Raw genomic sequence first — 16,872 nt, forward strand, 5'->3', positions numbered from 1 at the left:
GGTGACATGGTCATATCCATGCTTAAGGAAAAATTATTTGGGGAGCTATGTATCAGTATCACATTCAAACGGAAACAGATCCCTGTGTGGGCACATTTTGACTTAGAAAACCACATATTAAAATTGTTTATGCTTCATATTATTTTGTTTTATTGAACTCTTCCCAATTCTATTTTAATCTGCTTCATAGGGAGTTTTGTGGGCAGCAAGTTTGCTACCTCTGATGTAGAAGATAGATTGGAAAGCTCTGAAACAGCAGAACAAATTAGAAGACTATTGAAGTAATCTACATAAGTGTAATGAGGATCTGAAGCTGGATGATGGATGGGTGAGGAGAGAGAAGGGGATGTATGTGAAGGTTGTTTTACAAGGGAGATGATTGAGAGGGAGGAGTGCAGGATGACTCTGAAATAGGGAAGTCTGGAGAGGGGCTGGGTTGAAAGGAGGGAAGAATGAGTTCTGTTTTCGACATGTTGAGTTTGAGAAGCTGACATGTAATTAGGACTTGTAGACAGTGTCAGTGTTCCCATCTCCCTGACCTAAGTCTTGCTTTCTCTAGATTAAACATTTCCAGTTCTTTGTTGAATTCATTCTCAGGTTTATTGGATTTAGAGACTCGACGAGTAATCAAGGAGATCTCATAGTGTTATAATATAGAGAAACTGGTTTTAGGTTTCTCTCTCCTTTCTTTTCTCTCTCTTTCTCTTTCTCTCTCTCTTTCTCAATCTCCCTTTCCCCCAATGAGAATTATAGATCTGCTATTATAGATGTATACTGCCAACAGGAATCATAACATAAATACATACACATATATGCATATATACATACACATATATACATCTATATACACACATACATATATACATAATACATACACATATGAATGAACTGCAAATCCGCCCAGAAGCAAACCTACTCCTCCAGAACTGGTAAATGCCCTTTGGTATCCCTCTTCTACATAACCCATAGAGAAAATACCAGAATGTCTTATCTTGGAATCATAGAATGTTGCAGTGAAAAAACTAAAATATGCTAGCTAGCCCATGCAAGTATGTTGCCATGGTAACCACAGAAGGTTCCTGAATATTTCCATTGGATACTTCATTGTTAGCATGCTAACCAAGCAAAGGTCCAGAATGCCTCACTGAAAAAAATCTCTTTAGTTTTGTTACCATAACAAGAGCTAGGAACTCACCCCCAGACAGGTTTGGGGTTAGTTTGTATGTGAAAGATTTTCAAGCTCTTTCTTTTCATGCTCCTGTCCCATACATCAGAGGGGCATAGGATAACACAGTAGGAGAGCCCCATGGCAGAAGGAACAACAGTCTTGGAATCAGGGCTCCTGCACTTGAATAACTGCCCTGCTACCTACTAGTTGTGTGTTGTTGATCAAATCATTTCCCTTCTCTGTGGTACAATTTCTTTATCAATCAAGTGAGGGGGTGGACTAGAATAGCCCTTAGAATCTCATACTTCTCTACCTGTAATCCTAAGATCTGGCTTTAGAGGGCCCAATTTGGACCAATGCATAGGTGTTTCAATAAATTAGATTTTTCTTCTATATAAGAAAGAATTTCCTAATAACTAATGCTGTCTGATAATGTAATGGATCTCATTAAGAGGAGTGAACTCCCCATCATTAAAAATAATAATGGATTATATTTACATAGCACTTTATAATTTACAAATATCTTTACAAATAATAGCAGTTCTATGTGACCCTCCTTTCAGAGACACTATAGAGGAGAGTTCTAAATTAGGTGAGAAACTAAGCTAGGTAACTTTTAAAGTCTTTTCCATTTCATATAAAATGTCAGTCTTGGTTGATGTATTAGTTGGTTTGCTGAACTGCTTTTCTCTTTTAAAATTCTTTATTCTAAGGGATTACTCTGTGGGTGTAGAAGTTATATTTCAGGAAATGAAAGTCATATAAAAACAAAAGACATAATTTTTTCTTTTTTTTTTTCTTTTTGGAGGGCAGTTGGGGTTAAGTGACTTGCCCACAGTCACACGGCTAGTGATTGTGTGTGTGTGTGTGTGTGTGTGTGTGTGTTGTGTCTGAGACCGGATTTGAACTCAGGTCCTCCTGACTTCAGGGCTGGTGCTCTATTCACTGCTCCATCTAGCCACCCCTACATAATTTTTTTTAAAGAAAATAGAGTTTCTTCCAATTCAGAACATCTATAATTCTCTACCTAGCAAAAGACAATCTCTTATTAAGTAAGAAACCAGGACACCATAGCATAATTGGGGAAGGGTTCACAAACCACAAATTCTCCAGAGAATTTTTAGTGGTGGATGAGTTTTGTACAGGCTGCCATCTTGAGGGGCTAGAATGGGAGATATAGAGGCAGTGGAATCAGGCTTTTAGATCTAGCTTGTGGGGGGCACTTGCTTTTAGGTTTCTTCCTCTGAAGGAAATCAGGAAATGAGTCAAATATCAGTTACAGTTTGGAATGAAAATTGTCTAAAGGTCATATTATTTCTATCACCTTGGGGTTAGGTAAGGCCATTTCTAGGATGAGTTCCTCAGGAACTCTACAGTGACTCAAGAGGTTCCTGTCTTCTCAGAAATTGGAGATGCCCTTGGGGTAAGAGAAGTGTGACATCCTGGGACCCTACCCTGAAGAGATATTACAAAAAAGGCTCCTTTTTCCATTTATAGAATGAAAAGCATTCATCTCGAATGCCTGCTCTTCCCCCCAATCCACAACCCACAAGTAAAGACAAAATTGATAAACTGTAGGGTTCACTTTCTGGCCAAGATGCTCACTGGCTCTCCATTATCTCATGTCCTTTTCCCATTTAGACCTGAGTGTAAGAATCAACTCATTAATACATATCTTATGTAGGGCTGGCTCCCACTGTTACTTTATATGATTTAGAGGAATTGTTATGGTATCCAGATCCAGTGTCACATGAAACCTTAAATGTCCTAGATAATACTTAATAAGTTGCCTATTGAAATAGCAAAAGTTATGATTTCTAGGTGGGTCCCTTGGGCTATCTTTGGTCTTCATAGGCTTCTAGGAGCTTCTTAGTGGGGAACTTTACCCATTTTCTCCTGATCTCTCAGAATGTGAGGGTCATGGAGAGCACTGCTATCTCCTCCACAGGCCTAGTCCTAGGATCCGAGTGCGGATCTGCTTGGTATTGATGCCATACACTAGTGGGTTAAGAACAGGAGGCACAAGGAGGTAGAGGTTGGCAAGAATGATGTGTACTTGTGGGGGCACATGATGGCCAAAGCGGTGGGTGAAAAAGGAGAAAAAGGCAGGGATATAGAAGACAAGAATGACACAGACATGGGCTCCGCAGGTGCTGAATGCTCGAAGTTGGGCATCCTGGGAAGGCAGGCGCAGCACAGCATGCAGAATGAGAACATAGGAGGCTGCAATGAGCACCACGTCCATTCCTGTGACTGAGAGTGCCACTGTGAGTCCATAGATGGTGTTGGGCTTAATGCTGGTGCAGGCTAGCTTGGCAATGCCCATGTGCTCACAGTAAGTATGGGAAAGGATGTGGTGTCCACAGAAAGGGAGGCGCTTAATGAGTATAACAAAAGGGAAGACAAAGAGAAGGCCCCGGGCAACGCATGCTGCTCCAATCTTCCCAATGACAGTGGCATTGAGAATGGATGTGTAGTGCAATGGGCGACAGATAGCTACATAGCGGTCAAAAGCCATGGCTAACAGGATTGCTGACTCGGTGGCAAAGCCAGCATGGACAAAGAACATCTGAGTGAGGCAGCCATGAAAGGAGATGGTGTGGGCATTGAGCCAGAAGATGGCCAGCATCTTGGGCAGTGTGGTGGAGCAGAGAACCAGGTCTGTGATGGAGAGCAGGCAGAGGAAGAGGTACATGGGCTCATGCAGAGCCTTGTCTGTCAGGATGATAAAAAGGATGGTGCCATTACCTGCAAGGGCAAGGATATACATGGAGCAAAAGGGAATAGAGATCCAGATGTGTTGGTCTTGCATGCCTGGGATGCCCAACAAGATGAAGGTGGATGGGTAAAATGCAGAGCCATTGGGGATAGGTGCAGTGAGCATTGTGGGATGATATACAGGAGACTTTTCTTCTTCTTCCTGATCTGGACAAAACAAAAGAAAATGTTTGGCAAAGAGAAATAAAGGAGAGGGGAGGAGAATCTCACAGCAGACTAAAGAAATCATTACTCCTTTAAAATTGATTTAAAATTATTTTTTAAATTATTATTTCAATTAACATACATATATTTTTTTCTTTCCCCTCCTCTACTCAACCGAAGAAGAAAAAAGAAAAACAAAAGGATCTGTCATGACCCTCATCTCTATCCTACCCACAATAATGTCAGCAGCAAAAGAAAAATACCTAGCCTTAAAAATAAAAACCTGACTTCCTCCAAAAAAAGTATTTTAGATTGATCAGAAAAGAATCTAATCTTCATCGGTTTTTTCATCCTAGATTGTTCTACTTTGTGATCTTTACCCTGCTCTTCCCTCCTCCCAGCATGTATCTGACAATAATATTTCACTCTTTAGTTTCTTTATTCATCTGTGAGGGCAGATAGAGAAACCATCCTTGTGGAACTGTCTCCAAAGAGACTTCATTCCACCCCCCCCCCCCACAGAGAGATGTTCATAAAAACAAAACTTGGGAGTGGGACCCATTACTTGCCAGGAAATGAGTCAAGTAAACAGGGGTAGCAGACAGGGGTAAGTGACCAAAGAGTGATAATAGGGGGATACAGGAATAGGAGGGAGTTTGAGATCTATCTTCAGAGAGAATAGGAGAGCCCTGATTTGTGGTGATTCTAGGGGGAGGGAAAAGAAATAGCTTTTCCTCAGCAGTTAATGTTCCTTGCCATGTGATACCAATAGTGGGTAGAAGGATGGTCATGCCTACTACCTCTGCATTTCTAGGATTCTGTGGTTCTAAAGTTCTATGGCTCTACTTACCTGTGCATTAATTACCCAGATACATTGTCATCTCACATGGTGAACCTTGTGTGGGGTCCTTGCTGTGCCCAGCAAACTCAGACTAATTGTCATTAATTTATATGTCAGTTCTGTAAAGCCAGGAAGATCCTCTGTAGGCAGCCAGGTGGTGCAGTGGTTAGAGTGCTGGGCCTGGAGTCAGGAAGACCTGAGTTCAAATCTGGCCCTAGACATTTAGTAGTTGTATGATCTCAGGCAGGTTATTTAACTTCTGTTTGCTTCAGTTTTCTCAACTGTAAGATGAGCTGGCCTCCCAGGGCTGTTGAAAAGATCATGTGAGATAATATATGCAAAGTGCTTAGCCCAGTGACTAGAACATATTAGGTGCTTAATAAATGCTTATTTCTTTCCTTCCTTCCTTATATTAAACACCCAGAAATGACTGAAGGTGCAAAGAGATTAGGAAACTGGTGAGGAACAAGAAGAAGATTCTTTTGCCCCCATTATCTTCCCCAGTTAAATAGTGCACTTGATAAAGCACTGGATCTAGAGTCAGGAAGACCTGAATTCAAATCTAGCCTCAGACTCTTACTAACTCTGTGACTCCAGGTGAGTCACTGAAGTTCATTTTCTTCAATTGTATAATAACTCCTAGGGTTATTGTGAGGCTCAAATGAGATAATACTGGTAAAATATTTGGTATTAGTGCCTGGCACATAGTAGGTATTTAATAAATTATTGTTTCCTTCCCTCCTTCCTTCCTTCCTTCCTTCCTTCCTTCCTTCCTTCCTTCCTTCCTTCCTTCCTTCATTCCTTCCTTCCTTCCTTCCTTCCTTCCTTCTTTCCTCCCTCCCTTCCTTCCTTCTCTCCCTCCTTCCCTCCCTCCTTCCCTCTTTCCTTCCTTCCTTTTGCTTTGCCACAGGATCTCTAATTATCCCACCAGTTACTTCCAAATTTAAATTTCTGATCTTATGCTACTTTTCATTAAAGCACCAAAAGTCCTGACTTTTGGTGAAAAAAGCGCAGAGATGTTGGGTCAGGGACAATGCCAAATTAAACCATTAACACAGAGGGATTACATAAATATTTGGTGTTACCCTTGAAAGCAGGACTAGGATAGCAAAAGGAAGTTTGTAGGATAACAGATGTAGATCTGGAAAGAACCTTACAGAGTGTCTTGTTTAGTCTTTTCATTTTAGGAAGCAGGTCAGAGAGATAGTGACTTTCCCAAGATCACCCAGTTTAGTCAATTGAAAGCCAGGACTTGAGCCAAGGCCCTTTGATTGGATGTAGTGTTCATTCATCCCACACTGCCTCTCAAAAAAGGGAGCAGTTTTCTAATAATTAGAGCTGTCCAATCATGAAATGGATCGACTGCTTTGGCAAGTAGTAAGTTCCCTATCAGTTAAGGTGTTCAAGGGGAGGCTAGAAACTGACCTATTAGGAATGCTATCCAGGATTTCTGCACTGGGTATTTGATGGAAGGAGATAGAAGAGAACTAGATATTGGACTAGATACCCCTGAAATGATCCTACAGTTCTAAAACTGATTCTATGATTTACTCTGTAATTAAGATTCAGTTTTCAGGTCTCTAGCAAAGAAAGGACCCTGTGAGCTCTGTGTTTAGGAAAAAGAAAGAAAGAAGCAGAAAGAAAGATGTGTAGTCTGAGACATAACTGCGGGTGGGTGGGAGCCAAATAGCCCAAAGGGCACTGGGAGGGAGAAAGTTAAGGAATTCTGGCAGCATTTCAGCTGTCAGATGGAATTCTGGGTATTAGTCCCAGGCCTAGGTGCTCTTCCTACAGGAACCTGAAGCATCCAGAGAGGCCAAGCTAATGTGACTAGCCTTGCACCTCACCCCAACCCAAGAGATTAGCTGGCATTATAGTAGTAGAAAGGGCAAAATATTTCTCTTAGTTTATGGTAAGATCTTTTTTTCCCCTTCCCTCATATAGTTTGTGGAGTGATCCAATTGCCTGAAATTGATACCTCTACCTCTATACCTTTACTCTTTTTTTTTTCAGGTGCCTATCATCTAACACCATAACCACAATTCTACTCAAACTACTCTCTCCAGAGTCACCAGTGACATCCTAATCATTAAAACCAAAGACGTATTTCCCCCCATGTTCATCCTTCTTGGCTTTTGAAGCATTTGACATTATAGACTAACCCTTCTGTCTAGATAATCTCACCTCCCTTGGCTCCTACACTTTCATTCTCATGGTGTTCCTATTATTCTAACTGTACCTTTCTCTTTGCCACTTCTTCTTCCAGACTTGTGTCCTTGCCCCTCCTTGTTTCTGTCTCCTGACAATTTAATTCATTCTCATGTTTTCAACTATAACCCTGAGATGATTTATATATCTCTAGTTATAATCATGTATTTTCTCCTTAAGTTCAGATCTGTCTCTAACTGTATCCATCTACAACTGCATTAATTCAAACCCAGTATCTTTAAAACAAAAATTATAATTTTGCTTCCTCAACAGGTTTCTCTTTCTGACTTCATCCTTTCTTATATACTAGGGACACTATTCAATCCAAATCCTATTTTTGGAACACAGGTGTTATCTTCAATTCTTTTCCTTCCTTCATCCTCTCTACTTCTCAATCCAAATCCTATTTTTGAAACACAAGTGTTATCTTCAATTCTGTCCCTTCCTTCATCCTCTCATATCCAATGAGTCTTTGAATGAACAAGTCTGACTGATTCCACCTTCCACAAAATCTCCTGTAGATAAATTTCTTATCTATTCCCATTCCCATTCCTATGACCCTACTACAAACATGAGTAAGAATACTGTAATAGTTTCCTTACAGTTTTTTCCTACCTCCACTCTCTTCTACCACCCCCATTCATCCTTCACTGACAGATTAGTCTTTCTATTAAACTTCCTTAACAAGTCTTCAATATTCTGATGCTAGCTTACCTTTATATACTTAGGTCACACTACTCCCCCTTCTGTGCTCTGCTTCCTAAAGTGTCCTAAGGTAAAACAGAGTTCTGGATCTAGAGTCAGGAAGACATCTTCCTAAATTCAAATCTGGCATCAGATACTTACTAACTGTGTGACTCTGGGCAAGTTAATTGACCCTGTTTGCCGCAGTTTCCTCATCTGTAAAATGAGCTGGAGCTGGAAATGGCAAACCCTTCCAATATCTGCTAAGAAAACCCCAAAAGGGGTCATGAAGAATCATACATGACTGAAAACTGTCTGGACAACAACAAAAAACAACAACAACAACAAAATACAGCACTTTAAGGTTTGTAAAGCACTTGTATACATTATCCCTTTTGATCCTTACACTGATATTGTGAGGTTAGTGCCTTTATTAACCCCATTTAAAATATGGCAAAACTGAAATTCAGAGAAAAAAAGTGATTTGCCCACTACTGTGTAGATATTAGATATAGGCAGTAGAATTCAAACCCTAGTCTTTTTGACTCCAAGTTCAAAACCGTACTATGCAAACTGCCTCTGAATAACTCACTCTTCATTGAATGCTTCCTGCATTATTCTATCTCTAAGCCTTTTCTCTCCCTGGTCTATGTAGCTGAACTGCCTTCTTCCTACCCTCTCTGCCTACTGAAATCCAACCTAATTTTAAAGGCTCCTTTGTTCATCTAGTTCTTTCTCCCCTTAGACTTCATAAAGAATTTTGTGTCTCTTGTCCACTTATTCCATTGCCTGATAATTATTGATGTATATATTAACTCTGCTAGTTTGTAAAGGCCATGAATGGAGACACTTTTTCTTATTTACCTTTGTATCAGTCTTGAATACAATTGGTATAAGTACAATAAATGTATAAGCACAAATAAAAGTAGATTGCATTAAAAGAAATCTTATCTTTTGCCTTTACTGCATTTAAAATCAATGCAAAATGCCTGCCTTTGAATAAGACTATCCCTTAATCTTCCCAAATGTCAAGGACTCTATCACTGATGCTTTGTTTCATTCATTCCATCTCAGTTGCAAAGCTGTTCTAGGTAGTTAATCCAAATTCTTAACACATTACATGGAGACCACCATTTCCTCTCTTTCTAGGGGAAGATGGGCAAAGCACAACTCACCATCCTCTGTACTATGACATGGCACATATATAACACAGTGTATCCCACCCAGTCTTTGACAGAGATCCTCTTAGAGGTTAGAGAGAGACTGGGAATGTCCCTGGATTGACACGCAGAATGTCTGAGAGGCTATGGGCAGATATTGGCCACATATTCCATGATTCAGACTGTAGCCTTATGAGACAGATAGTATCTTGGGGACAACAGCTGGAGGTGTATAGTTGTAGCTTTTAGGTCGGTTAGAGATAAGGTCTCAGGAAGGAAATGAGAGCTTGAATCAAGAATTAAAATAGAAATTCAGGTACCATAAAGAATGAAGAAGAAAAGGCTACAGGGACTTAGGACACCCCTCTGGCTGATGCAATCAAATGACTCCTGTATTGTAAAACTATATACCTGAGTTTTTAATTGCAGCCCTATCACTATTGAGCTATGTGACATCACATAGGTCACCTCTTTCTCTCTTCCACTCAATGTCCTTCTCTCCTGAAAGGGGACAATAATCAGTTCCCTACCTTTCTCAAAAGGTTGATTCAAGCATCATACCAGATCATGGTTGTAAAAGGCTTAGAAAATATAATCTATGGTATAAATGGAAAGTAGTATTATCCTAGGTCAGTTTAGCTCATTAAAAGAGCCACAATCCTAGATCAGTTTAGCTCATTAAAAGAGCCACAATTCATTTGATTACACTGGTCACTGTAGCCTATTAAAATCTCTTCATACCTTAGTAGATAAGGTTTTCCATGAGCTACTGTAACCAAAGGAATTCATTATTTGGTAGCCAGCCTTTTGTTCGTGAGCCTTTTTTATTTAACTAGGCTGGATGTCAGACAACAGATTCCCAGTGTGTTCCCGGGCCCATACTTGAGCCCTTATCTTAATAGCACCTGCTAAATTCTTTAAAATCTGGGAGGACAGAAATAATGCATTATCTAAACATTACTTCTTTCCTAACACCTAGAATATCACACTGTACATAGCAGGCATTTAGATAAATGTTAGTTGATAATGATCTTTTGGCATAAACTTCAAGAACCCAGGGATACTTATGCCACAGTGAAGCATCAGAGGAAGAATTTAGAGGAGCATTAATCTGATTATTTTTATTATAATAAAGGCTTCTCTGAAGGGGGTTAGAGTAAGGCTCCCTGACCCTTATTTTTTACCTGCACATATGACATAGCAAGATCCAAAGATTGGTGCAGCAAGAAAGATTCAGTTAAGAAGCAAAAAAAAGAACTTACTGTTGAAAGTTGTAAGACACTGGAATATGCACCTGTATTAGGACACTGTTTCTTTTCCCAATGACTTAAGAAATTCAAAAGACTCCTGTCTGTCCTGGGGATGAAGAGATAGTTAAGAGATGGCCCCTAGAGCTCTTTGCCTGGGGAGAGGAACCCAAAATCACTGTTCACAGTAATGTCTCTACTAGATTTCTCTCCCTGGTCCCCACTACTTGAACCTTCTTCAGAGGATAGTTCTGGCCCCTTTTCTTCCCTGTGACATACCTCAAACCCCACACTACTGGCCACTCACTTACCCTAGCTTGGAGCCAGAGCAAAGACCAGGACAAATGCAGTTCCAGGAGCTAAGATTCAGTTAGCTTTATCCTAGATCTCTAGGGATGGGTAGGAGATAGGGAGTAAACTGAATAGGAAACCATGGACTTAGGGGACCATGGGAATATTTGTGGTCCCAGTTGCTAAAAGCAGAGCTAGGATTTGGGGCACTGCCCCCATTCATCCAAGTCACACCATACTGAGCTCTCAGAGATTTTTTATTTGGAGGTCCAGGACCAAGCATTACTAAAAAGAGGCAAAGGTATTGACCAGGGGCCAGGATCAGGAACCTTGCTTTGCACTGGGAGGCTGAGTGCTAGTTTTCCCTTCTCTTACTCCATCCTCCTCATCAAGGACTTCCCCAGGGAGTAGGAGTCTCCAGGTGTTAGGCTGCCCAGTCTCATATTTCTACGATGGTAGGAAGGAAGAGAAAGAAAAGAAAACAGGCTTCAATCCATGCTCTAAATTTATTACTTCTCTCTCTGGAGGTAGCAGGAGGTTTCATTATGAGTCCTTTGGAATTGTGGTTGATCATTGTGTTGATCAGAATTCTTAAGTCTTTCAGGGTTGATTGTTTTTAAAATACTGCTTTTATTGTATACATTCTTCTCCTAGTCCTTCTCACTTCATTTTACATCAGTTCATACAAGTCTTATGAGGTTTTTCTGAAATAATACCCCTGGTCATTTCTTACAGCACAATAGTATTCCATGAATTTCATATATGATAATTTGGTTATCCACTACTCAAATGATAGGCAACCCCTCAGCTTCCAGTTATTTACTGTTACAAACATTTTTGTACAGATGAAGTTTTCACAACACTGCTCTCAACTAGTTATCCTTCTATTCATCTGATCTAGCCTTTGCTGGATCTCTATCCAGGTAATGCCTACTAACAGTAGGTAACCCCTAGGGCTTTGTTATAAAGTGTCTTCTCCCTTTATACTATTCCATGGATTCAATTATCAACTCAACATTGATGATTCTTAGATCCATTTATCCAGTCCTAATCTCTCTGCTGATCTCCAATCTCATATCTCCAAATCCCTATTGGACATCTCAAACCAGATTTCCCATAGACACAATAATCACAGCACGTCCAAAATAAACTTGCTGTCTTTCCCTACTCCCTCCCCCCACAACCTTTCCATCTTCCTGACTGCCCTATTAATTGCTGGGTACCACCATCCTCCCAGTCAATCCGGCTGGAACCTAGGTGTCATCTTCAACTCTTCACTCTCTCTTACCCTCCACCATATTCAATCTGCTGCCAAGGCCTGTTAATTTTACCTTTGTAATATTTCCATATATGCTCCCTTCCCTCCCTTGATACTAATACCACCCTGGTGCAGGCCCTCATCACCAAATAACTGGACTATTGCAATAGCCTGCTGGTGATGGCTCTCTATGATTGGTCTCTCTCCACCTCAGTCAATCCTTCACTCAATCAGCAAATTGATATGATCATGTCACTCCCCTACTCAAACTCCAGAAGTCTCATAACAAATTCACAATCAAATAGAACATTCCCAGTTTGGCATTTAAAACCTTTCATAAGGAACCCCCCCCCCCCCAACTTTCCAGTCTTCTTACACTCATATACTTTGCAATACAGTTATGATAGTTCCTCAAACACAAAACTACATCTCTTGACTTGAGGCATTTTTCACTGGTTGTACCTTGTGTCTGGAATTCTCTTTCTCCTCATTTCCGAATTCTGGTTTCCCTGGCTGCCTTCAAGTTCCAGCTAACATCTCTCCTTTTTTAAAAAAAATATTTATTTACTTTTTGGAGGGGGGAGGGAAAGGCATTTGGAGTTAAGTGACTTGTCCAAGGTCACACAGCTAGGTAAGTGTCAAGTGTCTGAGGCCGAATTTGAACTCGGGTCCTCCTGACTGGTGCTCTATTCACTGTGTCACCTAGCTGCTCCTAACATCTCTCCTTTTGTAAGAAACTTTCCCTGATACCCTTGATTCTAATGCCTTTCTTCTGTGCATTATCTCCAATTTTTCCTGTATCTTGATTATATATAGTTGTCTGCATGTTATTTCCTGCACTGGACTATGTGAGGTCCTTTAAAAAAAGGGACTGTCTTCTGCTTTTCTTTATATTTCAATAGCTTTACACAGTACCTGGCACATATTGGGTGTTTTATAAATGTTTGTTGACCGACTGATATTCCTTACCTTCACAGGGAGGGGGTGGGTGTAGAGGGGACCCTGTAATAAGATGTGAGGAGGATGCTTAATTGGGTGAGTTTTGTCTATAAAAGGGGACTGGGATCACTTTACCATGTTAGCAGTTTCTCCCATCATCCCAATTGCTCTCCCAGGACCCTTTTCTTTATCCAGGGATCTGCCTCAGATTTATTCACTTACTCATTCATTCATTCACTCCCTCATTCATTCTTTTAAAAATGTCAGATTCTGTGCTATGAGATGGGAATATAAAGACAAAAAAACAAAAGAAAGCCTGATCTTACTTCCCCTCTTGTGGAGCCCCCACACACCTCTTACTCTTACTTCTTCTCTGACTTGTGGAGAGAAGGGCTATACTTCAGTCCTCACACCTAAGAATGGTTTGGTCAGAGTCCTCTGGGTTTTAGCTCTGTGTTATGGAAGATGGACCTCTCAAAATCAAAGCGTCTGGGAGTGGGGATGTGTTTCTCTACTCTAGCTTTCCCAACTGGCTCCTCCACCCCTCTCAGTGTCTTCCTGCTCAGACTTAATTTCAGTTCCCCCTAATGATTTTTGGGTGTGGTATCTTGGGCTCTTTCTTGGTACCCCAAGTCCCACCCTTCTGGTTTAGATACCACCAGATACATTGAGACCTAGTTAGGGTCTGAAGGACATAAGTTATTTTGAACCATGAGAGGGTAAGTGCTTTTTTTCCCTGTCTGCATCATTAATCTTCCATGGTTCCTTCTATATTCCTTTTTATCTTCCCCTACTATGTCTCCCTCCTGTAACCTATTATCTTCCTTTTCCAAGTTCCTCCCCTCCTTCCTCCCCTGCTTCTTCTAGTCCTCTCCAGAAGTCCTGACCCACCCTCTGTTACTCCTAGCTTAAACCCCTTCCTATCTCTTGCCATCATCCCCTTTCCTCCATTCACCCACCTTGGATTAAAGTAAAACCCCAAACAATGGGGCACCCTGAAGTGAATGCTTTCTGGGCAGAAACCTGGTTACAGTATCCTGGCTGGGCTTGGGGGTGGATGTTCTTGAGAACTTAAGCTGGGGCAACTCATGATACTACTATATCAGGGTCACAGGATTTAATCACAGCCTTAGCTGTCATTCTGTGCCCTTTCAGGGAAGAATGTCAGGTACATGTATTCCAGCACTAAGTCTTAAGGGAGGACATTACCAGTATCATAGGAGAGGAAGAGGGAGAAGGTCTTTTATGCTGTGTTGAGAATGTAGCTGTAGCTATGATTATGGACTAAAAAGAGGGGAGGGCTAGTAAATGTTTAGGGCACATATTAAAATTTAATCTACACTATTAACATTTCCTCCAACATTTTCCTATGTCTAGACAACCAACAAAATAATAAATCAAGTTTTGATTTGTAGCTTTGATTTTCTAGATGCAAATACTCATACTGAACATTTAATAATCAACTTGATAGAGTGAATTCAAGCTGCCTGAAAGTCTATTTGTTTGCAACTAACATTTTTGTTGTTTGGCCTTCATTCTTGAAGAGGACCATGATATCAGGAAGTCAATGTCATGACTGTCACTTATACAAATACAGAGCATCTGATCCATGTTTCCCTGGCTTCATTCAAGCTTTGGCTCAAATCCCACCTACTGTCGGAGACTTTTCCTCACCTGATCCCCATTCTTGAGCCCATCCTTAATCCCACTTCTAGGGCCTTCTCCCTGAGAAGACCTTTCACTAAAGAGGACACACCCACGTGTATGTGTCTATGTACATATGTATGTATATGTGTATGTATACATACGCATATATATTATGTACAATATTTTACATGTTCTCTTCCCCATTAGTATGTGAACTTCTTAAGGCGAGGGACCTTGTTTTTGTGTTTCTTTTTATACCCAATGTTTAGTATAGTGTCTGGCACATAGTAAGTACTTAATAAATTCTTGTAGCTAATTGGACCCTGGGCAGCTAAGTGTCTAAGTGGATAAAGTGCTGGACCTGGAGTCAGAAAGACATCTCCCTGACTTAAAATCTTGCCTCAGACACTTACTAGTTGTATAAGCCTGGGCAGATCACTTAACCATGTTTGTCTCAGTTCCTCATCTATCGAATGAGCTGGAGAAGGAAACAGTAAACCACTCTAGTATCTCAGACAAGAAAACCCCAAAATGGGGGTACAGAGAATCAGGCACAACTGAAATGACTAACAGCAACAACAATAAACTGGACACCACTCAAGAAACCTCATTGGCTTCCAGTTGTTTACAATGTTGTCAGGTCCAGACTCTTTATTTAGGACTCTCCCTTATTTGACACCCTATACAAATCAGTTACTCTGCTGAAGATTCTGGTCTTGAATATTTAGGCTTCACTGAATTCACTGAGTCAGCTTCTCAGAGTAACAACTTCTCTCAACTAAACCGGTCAGTGGAGTGCTGCTAAAGGAGCCCACATTTTAGTCATGACTTGAGTTTGTATCCTGGCTCCCTCTCTTATTGTGTGACCTTCTACAAGTCACTTAAGCTTTTGAGGTCTAGGTTTCTTCACTTAGAAAATGGAGGTGGGATGGACTAGATGAATTTTAAGGTCCTTTCCAAATCAAAATCTATGATCTTTTGCATTTAGCTTTACAGTTTTCATCTTTTATGAACACTTATTCCCAGTGTGGGACACCACCCTCTGCTTCCTCCTTGCCCCTAGTTCACAAATCTCCTGCATTTGAAGCCTCTTTACAAGCTCCTCCCCTTTCTCTGCTGCTGCCTGAAAATCTTTGTGCCCTCTTTGAGTACCCACTTCCGTTTTCCCACTTCTGCTCCCTGCCATTACATAATACAGACTACAGAAGTGTGTGATTTTTTTAAAAAAAGTTTATTTACAAAAGAGAATGCACAGATTTGGAAGTAGTGCACCAGGCTAAAGTCATTATAATTCTTTAAAAAAGGTTTTAATTTTTTGTATTTACATAATTTTTATTTCCAAACATCTCCCTTTCCTCTTCTATCTCCAGAAAGATATGCCTTGTAACAAAGAAGAAAAAAAGGAAGATGAAGGGAGGAGGGGGGAGCAGTTGGGCAAAACTAACCAATAGAATAACTGAGTCTGAATGTTCTGAAATACAAGTTCCCCACCTCTTAAAAGAAGGGACTTGAGTTTCTCCTGTCTTCCTTAGGAATCATTAGACTTCTAAGTATTTATAACCATCATTCCTAGTAATTCCTACAAACTTTTCTATAGTTCTTCATTTTCCAGTCAAAGTGTTTTTAAAAGTTATCCACATCCATTGTCTCCACTTATTTCCTCTCTCACTCTCTTCTAAACCTTATACAATCTGACTTCTAAACTAATCACTAAATTGAAACTGCTGTCTCTAAAGTTACCTCGATATCTTAATTGTTGAATTTCATGGACTTTTCTCAATTTTCATTCTTCTTGACCTCTAGAAAGAATCTAACACTTTTGATCCCCTCTCTACATGAAGGCTTACTCCCTCCTTTGGGGTTTTCCTGATCCATCATCATCTTGAGGATATAACCTCCCTGGTGACCCTCTTTAGCACTTTCTCTCCTTCCTTCCCAGTATTTGAGTGGAGGAGTTGAAATACTCCTTGTTTCCAATTGCCACTTCTAATTTTCCCCCTACAACAACCACTCAGTAACTTCTCCTCCTTTGAGGCTCAGCTCACTCAATCCACATCTACCAACTAATCAAAATTCTGCTAGCTTTTGCCTACCAACCTGCAGGACATTTCCTTCTTTCCTCAACAAGCTCAGTGCCTGCCTGGCAGTCTTTCCTCCCCAATTCCTGCCCTCATACCAGGTATTATTAAACAGATTAATACTCCCTGGAACACGCTTGTTGTTAGTTGTTTCAGACATGTCCAACTTTTTATGACCCAATTTGGGCTTTTCTTGGCAAAAATACTGGAGTGGTTTGCCATTTTTTTCTCCAGCTCACTTGACAGATGAGTAACTGAGGCAAACAGGGTTAAGTGACCTGCCCAGGGTTATACAACTAGTAAGTAGTAGGCCAGATTTGAACTCATGAAGATGAGTTTTCCTTACTTCAGGCCCAGCACTCTATCCACTGGGCCACCTAGCTGACCTCAAACATCCTTGTAACTCCCAATAACTCAACTTGCTTATTT

General features: G+C 40.6%; 1 protein-coding gene across 1 annotated transcript in view; it reads right to left on the bottom strand.

Moving 5' to 3' along the window:
* Positions 1–1,727: 1,727 nt before the first annotated feature.
* The window catches only part of LOC138177711 (olfactory receptor 52D1-like), a 57,351-nt gene continuing 42,206 nt past the window's right edge, over positions 1,728–16,872 (bottom strand). The window contains exons 4-5 of the mRNA XM_069108923.1: positions 4,941–5,238; positions 1,728–4,093 (exon numbers count right to left, since the gene is read on the bottom strand). Coding sequence (XP_068965024.1) covers positions 3,102–4,052 — 951 coding nt within the window. The 5' untranslated portion in view covers positions 4,053–4,093; positions 4,941–5,238 and the 3' untranslated portion in view covers positions 1,728–3,101. The remainder of the gene's footprint in view (positions 4,094–4,940; positions 5,239–16,872) is intronic.

The sequence above is a fragment of the Petaurus breviceps genome, unplaced genomic scaffold (assembly GCF_028583685.1).
Source record: "Petaurus breviceps papuanus isolate PSGF00001 unplaced genomic scaffold, PetGlider_PUasm1.0 90444, whole genome shotgun sequence".
NCBI lineage: Eukaryota > Metazoa > Chordata > Mammalia > Diprotodontia > Petauridae > Petaurus > Petaurus breviceps.